Source organism: Pundamilia nyererei, unplaced genomic scaffold (assembly GCF_000239375.1).
Source record: "Pundamilia nyererei isolate P.nyererei 1_Seehausen unplaced genomic scaffold, PunNye1.0 scaffold00008, whole genome shotgun sequence".
NCBI classification, from domain to species: Eukaryota; Metazoa; Chordata; class Actinopteri; order Cichliformes; family Cichlidae; genus Pundamilia; species Pundamilia nyererei.
In genome coordinates, this window is record NW_005187409.1 from 5196367 (window position 1) to 5204418 (window position 8052).

An 8052-nucleotide genomic window follows, 5' to 3' on the forward strand; every position below is an offset into this window, starting at 1 on the left:
TAATAATAATAATAATAATAATAATAATAATAATAATAAATATGAATGAAATATACATCAAACAAAACTTAGGCCACAAGTAGTGAAATGCTGCCCATCTTGTGCACTTTTCCTTCTTTGTAATTAGAGAGTTGTTGTATGCCACATTAGAGGCTTTAGTGACAAATGACTTAACGAGCTACACAGGGAGTCCTAATTATTCTGCAATTAGAAATGTAATTATGGGTTGCTCGAACAGTTTACTTGCTAGCAGTGTGAGGGAGCAGAGGCAGAGCGAGTATCACATTTAACCGTTTGCTAATCTGTCACACACGGAGAGGTAGACAGTGCCCCAATCTTTAAACCTGTGGCCTAACCTGGCCCTGTAATCCATCAGTGCACAGGTAAACTAGATTTTAAAAAAGCCCTGGCCTAATGAGATAGATTCATAACGCAGGATTAAATACCGCGTATGCATAGATGTGCACATATATTTATAATCATAATGTCTCCAAACCTTCCGGGAAGTTGCAGTGACATAATGGAGAGGTAATAGGTTGAAACTGGATTTCTCTGAGCCTGTCTATGCTATTCAATAAGCAAATCTACATTAGGCACTACATTATCATGTTAATCAGGTAATGAGGTTCAACATGTAGCTTCTAGTTAAATAGTAATGGAAATGTAGAGAAGCAGGGATCTTATTATAGTCTTTTCCTGTTTTACAAAACAAGCTCTTCTACACTGTTTCTGAGAGCGGTCCTTTGGCGTTCTTGGTAGAGAGAGAAGGTCATAGGGCAGAATGCATTAAACCACCACATTTAGCAGCTGCAAGAAAGTGTCTGGTCTCGTTTTCACTTTGTGAGTTTGTCTGTGAGTGTTTTATAAGGGCAGAGTTTTGGCTTGAATACTATAACCAGAGGCACTGAAAAAGCATTTGAGTGTACTTTGACTGGTATTTATATGTATATCAGTCGAAGGGCAGATTTTGTCCACATGCCTCAAAGCGTGCAGGCTACAGTTACAAGTTTCCTGGTGAGTAGATGACACTATAATGAAGCCAGAACGTAAAGATGGGTACGAACTCACTGGTGTATCTGCTCGTGTGATGCATTTTAAGGCAATCCATCCAATCTCTTGTTCTTTTCCAATTCAGGGTTGCAGGGGTTATCCCAGGTGTCATAGGGCAAAAGGTTGGGTACACCCTTGACCCTTGACAGGTTGTCAACCATTCACACCCACATTTACACCTAGGGCCAATTTATAATCACAATTTAACTTAACCCCACTAATGGCATGTCTTTGGATGTGGGAAGAAGCAAGAGTACCTGGAGAGAACGCACGCAGACATGGGGAGAACATGCAAACTCCACACAGGCCCACAGCTGTCATCTTATATGTTAGTATACATTTTGAATTGTTCAGCCAGCTGAAATTCCCCTGGTTCCCTTATTACTCTGTTAGAGCATTCCTGCTGCCTCAAAGCAAATTAAATGCAAATTACATGAGCGGGCTGTTCATCCTTTCAGGGTCAGTGTTTGTGTTTGTGCCATGCTCGCAGGCAGTGCTGGGGCCAATGCACTACAGTACTAGTTGTAGTGAGTAACTCGTGCCAGTGATGGCAGATGAGGGCTAAGAGGGTATAGCCCTACAAACCCCACCCTGAGCTCTGGATGACCTGCCAGTCTGGCAACCTTACTGCCCCATGTACCGTTCCAGGGCTCAGCCTCTTTGAAAGCTGTGGGTTGTAGTTTAAATTCCCGTACATGTTTGTAAGACCTGTGAGAGGCAAACAGTTTGTGTTTCACAAGCTGCTTAAAGGGAGATTTATTATGAATCTTTCCAGTGTCGTAAACCTGGTTAAAACATCAACATGATTAAAGAACAGTTTGAGACTTTAGGACAGGAGCATCACCCTGTCCAACCCTGGAATTTTTTTCTTTACTCCTCTCTTGGATCTCAGTTTTTTCTGTAAATACTTGAAATTATATTTAGCAGTTGCATCATTTTTGAGTAGCAAACCTAAAAAGAAACTCTTGATTCCAACAGTTTTTGGGATCAGACTTTTAATTGGACTTAAATTCACATAAATAACATTGGTTCATATATATTTTGTATAATATACAACTTTATATAATATATATTTCCCCCTATGATTTACATTCCTCTCTGACTAAAAGTATATCTGTTATATCTATGGAAACAGGAAGCATTGCAGGAAGGCAAAACTGCTCTTTTTGTGCTGTTTCAGTTTTCTTCTCTCTTTTTTTTTTAATTAAGGTCCAAATGTCAAAAGGAGAGGAGTGCCTTTCTTTTGAGTTGTAAAAAACCAAAACAAAAAACCAAAAACATTTTCCAAGTTACACAAACAGAAAAGCAGAAAGGAGAATCTATTGCATTGTCTCTAGGGTATTACACTGCACTACAAGGAGTGGGTAGCTATTGAAAATCATTCACCGTATATATTTTACTGTATTGACTTGTGACACAAAAAAAGAGCACTGCAGATGATCTGATATGCATGGCAATGAACATTTTCTGTATGCTTTCGAAGTTTTTTTTCCCCCCATTGTAAAAAATAAAAATAAAAACTGAGAATATGTTTGACTCGACAGGAAACCCTATCTCGAAGATAAGGACAGAGTTACAGCATGAACCTGCGGCAAGGTCACATATTCATGCAGTGACCAAGCCGAGCACACTTGCACAGATGACTTGAGCTTGTCGGTCCAGATCACAAATCAACACTGTTCGGCTGCTGCGACCGACATTATTCAGCAAGATGAATGGATATCTGGAAGTCAGGTAACGTTCGGTAAGCTCCCTGCTTTGTTCGTGTGCTGTGTTATCTTTGACATGTGGAACATCTCTATCAATCAACACCTCGAGTAAATATTCATAACTGATGCACCGTTCAGTTTCCCTCGGTGAATAATGCAGATCCGATTTTCACTGCCGTTCCCAACTGACTCATCAAGGAACTTTAAGGTCACTAGCAAATGATTTAAAACAGTGTGTTTGCAGGGTATGCCTGCTTTTTCAAGTCAAGGAGATCATAGCCTGTCAGAGTAGAAATGTTACAAGACAGTCAACAGTTATACACCCCGTGATGAGTAAAAGGAGTGAAATTGGCAATGAGGCGTAAGGTTTCTCGTGTCAAATCGGGTAAAAGTCTGCATCTTTTTTTAAGCACAACCTCCAGTGTCACTTTGTCACAGCTTCTCTCAACTTTCTGGCTACGCGGCCTCTTAAATCGGCAAAAACTATGATACATATTTGATTGTCTGAATCAGCCCTGCTTCCTTGAATATCAAACCAGAGAGAAACTGTCACCCACGCTAGGCCTTTAAATCTGAACCTGAAAGCAAAACTATTTTTTCCAACTTCAGCTGCTATTTCAATAGTGATCAAGAACAGAAAGATTTTCGAGGTCAGGTCTGCTTGTAAAATGTTCAGGTGAGCCTCTACCCAAAGGGAAAAAAACTAATTGGTGAGCTTGAAAGAGCTACTTAAATTACCCGGTGAACTGTGAGATCCTATAATGTATCATGCATTTATCACGACAAGACCAACCTAAACTGAACGTGGAGTGTGTTGGTGTGTGTGTGTGTGGTAACAAATTACAGAGGAAAACACAATCATGCCATGACATTGCGACAGACAGCAGGTTTAAGTGTTAACCACCTCCTTCCATGAAAAGTCAACAACAAACAGCTATTAGTTATTCATTATAATCACAATAAAAATCCCACAAACACCATCATAATCATATCCCTTTTCTAAACGTAGTTTCACTGTATGCTATTGAAAAAATGCAATGGGGAGGACAAGTCGCTGGTTGTGTTTAAAGCACAGTAAACAAAAGCTGTGACTTCTTTCTTTATTGCAAAGTTCTCCGAGTGACCGAAAGAGGTTTTACTGCAGTATGTTTTACACGCTAACCACCATAAATTACTTTGAAAATATGAGCAGAAAAATAGGATGAGTTAACACAACCAGCAGCAGTGCTTATTGTCTCTTACCCTCCCCATTACAACCCTGCCACACATCCATCTTTTTCAATACTCACAGAGGGGAGTTAGTGTTAATTAAAAAGTGCATCATGAATATGTTGCGATTAATAATAAAAGTAAACTTTTTTTTCCCATAAATAACACTTTTTCCCCCCTCTAGTTATCAATAAACCTCTTATTATACAAGTCGAGTAGTCACACGATTCAAATCTGGCCCCTGGGATCTTGTTAATAAAGAATCCGGGAGCGACGCTAACGCTTCCTGAAATAAGGAAGCTGTGACCTGTCAATACAAAACAAGACTGACGGGTCAAATCCAAGAGGAAGATCGAGGAAAGGACTATAGCAGTGACCACACATAGCTATTAAGGACACAACACATGAACAGCGGCAAGGAAATACTTGCAGTACAGCCTGCTGTAGTAGACAAACTGAAAAAAAAATGGGACATTTTAAGAATCAAGAGTCTCTGTGTGGGAAAAAGAATACCACTCTCGTGTCTGGACTGATGCGGGAGGTTTTAGTGTTTTTGTTTCATCGGTATGATCACACTGTAAATGTGTCACATTTTGGGAGTGCAGATGATGCTAACGTGGCATGTGTTTAAGCATACATCATTATACTCAAAATATGCAGTTAAGCTCTGTGTTACTTTTACAACCAAGAAAAAAATACTACTGAACTCGCTGTCTTAATTTGTAGTTTTTTTCCTAGTCTCAAATCTTCTTACAGTGAATTTGCAGTTACTGGTGTGCATTATTTTTCCATTGTGTGCAGTAAATAAAAAACTCTACCAAGCTAGAGATTGTAATGTCTATAATTGGATGTCTGCATACACATTTGGAGAAACTGTAAGATACTTTGATATATTTGCTAAAATATGATCAGCAAAGATCTGTTCATAATTTTGCTTTTTATTTGTTTTTATTAATGTAGAAATCCAAAAAAATGACTGAATAAAAGCTTGGTATTGTACGTTTCCCAGAGAATGTATGTACTAGTGTAAACCTTGTAGGAATCAAACTTCCTCAAAGGAAAAAAGCTCCTTTTTTGGGGGACAGAAAAAGTCCAGGCTGGCAGCATTTCAAAAGCTTACCCATTCACACGTTACACTTTTGTTAAATCTGTAATAAAAGAGAAATTTAAACACTTTAGACACTTATGATCAGAAGGTTACGTTCTGCAGCTTGAAAGTTGGAGCTTCCACAATTTATGCTACAAGGCCAGCTCGGCTGCTTGCTGCAATAACAGACATGAAAGTGGCATCAATTTTCACACTACTAAGAGAGACGATAAACTAAAGACAAATCCTGACTGCTTGACCCTAACGCTGGGGGGGATCCAGACGCTCTGAAATGAAGTGTGGGGTAATTTGCTGGTAGGTTTGTGTTTACTTGCCCCCTTAGAGAGAAGGGTAATTTATAATCAAGACATTAAAAGATCGGCTTTTTTGGGAACAACGGTGCCCCTGATACTCAGGAAATGAGGAGGCTCACTTACTGGTTCGATGCAGCTAAAAATTGTGATTCTAAGCATCTGCTATGGCCTTTCCATCCACCTGTTTGATAACTATTATGGATCGGTGGATGGCACTTTCCACTGCTGTGGTCAAAGCATCAATCAGTTTTCTATTCATTTTTCTCTGTATATTTTTCCTTTTCTGTCTTTCTCATAATCTACCACAGGTTAAGTAGTTTCACTGTTCATGTGCTGCACCTTCAAACTTTAAATGGCTGACATGAAGATTCTCACTTTGGTCTTCTGCCTGGGGTGAAACACAGATGAAAAAAGGAAGACCTTAAATGGTCCTGAAAATACAGGACGCCAAAGCTTTCTCTGTCAGTGACTGCAGGGCATCGGATGGACTTTACGTATGCTGATGGCTGCAGTCAAAAGACCTCATTCCCATTCGTTGATGATGGATTTGCAAAATACTGGATGGCTACAAACTAACCGGACTGACATTTTTCCAGACTGCTGTGCATATTTGCAACTTTTTAAACCCATATGAAAGTAACTAGCTAACATGAGCCACCGTGTCAGTGTTTTAATCGCATTTACAGTCACACGACCACTCAGTGGCAGGCCTTCATCCCGGTCAAGTATGGCGAGTCTTGCCGGCACATCCCCATTTGCTGCTGTTGGTGCTCTTGAAGATCCGAGGCCACACCATCGACAAAATCGGGGACAGGTAGCCCTGAGAGTATCATGACTGACTTGTTCCAGATCATGAAAGTGGGTACAACAGGTAGGAGGAAGGAGATTTCAAAGGTGTGGATATGCTGGGAATTCATGGCATCGTAAAAGGACAGCGAATTGTTGTCGTAGTCCAGCAGGACACCCAGCCGCCTCAGCTGCAGACTCGCCTCCACCAGCATCTCCTTACCATCGTGCCGCACCATAAAGTTGCTGTTGCAACGTGAGAACACCCACGAGGATGAGTTTTTGCCGCTCCATTCGTTTTTCGGGGCTGATTTGTAAGCCACGCCGATGGCATACCTGCAGGGAAAGCACATTTTGGAACACATTACTGATCTGAAGCAAGTGTCCTCCTTAATGACTTTACTTACACAGTCAGGCTACCTCATGCTGAGGACACACAAGATACACGTAGCCCCTTTGGGTTTTTTGTGCATGAAAAAGGTCTACTTCACAGCCAATTAGTGAAAAGAATATAATTAGGATAAGAGTATACACTGTGTGTGGTGTGTGTCTGTTGTGTGTGTGTGTGGGGGAGGTTGCGTAACAGCCTAGATTTAAACTCCCAAAAGAAAGATATTTCAGTTTATCAAGCCTCCTTGCAGGCTTATATAATGCACTTGTGCGTGCGTGCAATTCTTACCATGTGGATGCTCCGAGTAGCACCTCCCAGTAGTGACACCCGCTGTCAATAAAGACATTACCAGCAGCTCCATAGGAGCCTGTTCCGCTGAAGCGCTCCGGGGTGTGGCTCTTCTTCAGCGAGCTCTCGTCCTTCTCCATGGTCAGGCAGTCGTTGGACAGACGTAACTTCTTGTGGGCTGTTTTTGGGTCCAACTTGAAAGGTTGACCTGGGAGGAGATATAATTACGTGCTGTTACTGTATGTAATAATAAAAATGCCGTCATCATTAAATTCCAAATCTTCATGAATGGCACATAAACAAAGATGTGACCTGAGATGTTTAATTATTACCTCGATAATGCTGAAATATTATAACTGGGTAGGTTAAGTGCTCATTTCTAATGTCATTTTTAATACAGATATATCACGGTTATATTTATGACTATGATTATTACTAGCAGTGACAGCTGTACATGGTGTAACAGTAACAGATGGATAAACATATCTGTATTTATAAATGATACACAAAGGAGGAGTAATCTTATATAAATTAAGAATTAAGCACTTGCTAATACCTTATAAATACCTTATTAATGCTTAATAGTGTGACATTATACAGCGTTAGTTATTCCTGTAATGAAAACCCAAATACAGAAGCTCACTGTGCACATTTTTAGGTATAACATGCTCATTTTATACTACAGCTTTCAAAATAGTGTCCAGGTGTTGTTTGACTTAAATTGCTTTGTTTACTTTATTCTCATGAATGAATATATTTATTGGTTGTAGAGCTGTGGGTGTTATGGGAAATGTATTTTTGATTTGTAATAATTCCACCAATGTTGACCTCAAACTTATCGATTGATACGGCATACTAAAACGTGTGTTTGTTTAGTGCATTAGCTCTGCGCGTGGATATAAACAGAACCAAAACAGGAGGGGGATTATTATATGAGAGACACATCAGGAGGATTAGGTGACAGCCAAGGCAGAGAATGAAGAGATTGCTTCATCTTTGCTGTTCTCAACTGCAGGCATGCTACTGGTGTGGAAGCCAAGATTTTTGGCGAAATACACAGTGTATCTGTGTGTAACAGTTTTTGTTTTCATCAAGAACATGTTCGGTGTTGGTGCAAACATCCTGTGTGAAAATAAAGAAGGCAAATAACTGCAGAGAAATGGCTTCATACAGCCCATTAAGTAATGATTGAGTAATGGTTAGTTATATGCTCATGCT

The 8052-nt window shown here is 40.0% G+C and overlaps 1 protein-coding gene across 5 annotated transcripts in view; it reads right to left on the minus strand.

Annotated features, from left to right (window-relative positions):
* Window positions 1-2035: 2035 nt before the first annotated feature.
* Window positions 2036-8052, minus strand: part of mid2 (midline 2) — a 150659-nt gene continuing 144642 nt past the window's right edge. For all 5 annotated transcript variants that reach the window (XM_005723114.1, XM_005723116.1, XM_013908266.1 and 2 more), the window contains 2 exons: window positions 6835-7042; window positions 2036-6491 (listed from right to left, as the gene is read on the minus strand). In XM_005723114.1, coding sequence (XP_005723171.1) covers window positions 6068-6491; window positions 6835-7042 — 632 coding nt within the window. In that variant the 3' untranslated portion in view covers window positions 2036-6067. The remainder of the gene's footprint in view (window positions 6492-6834; window positions 7043-8052) is intronic.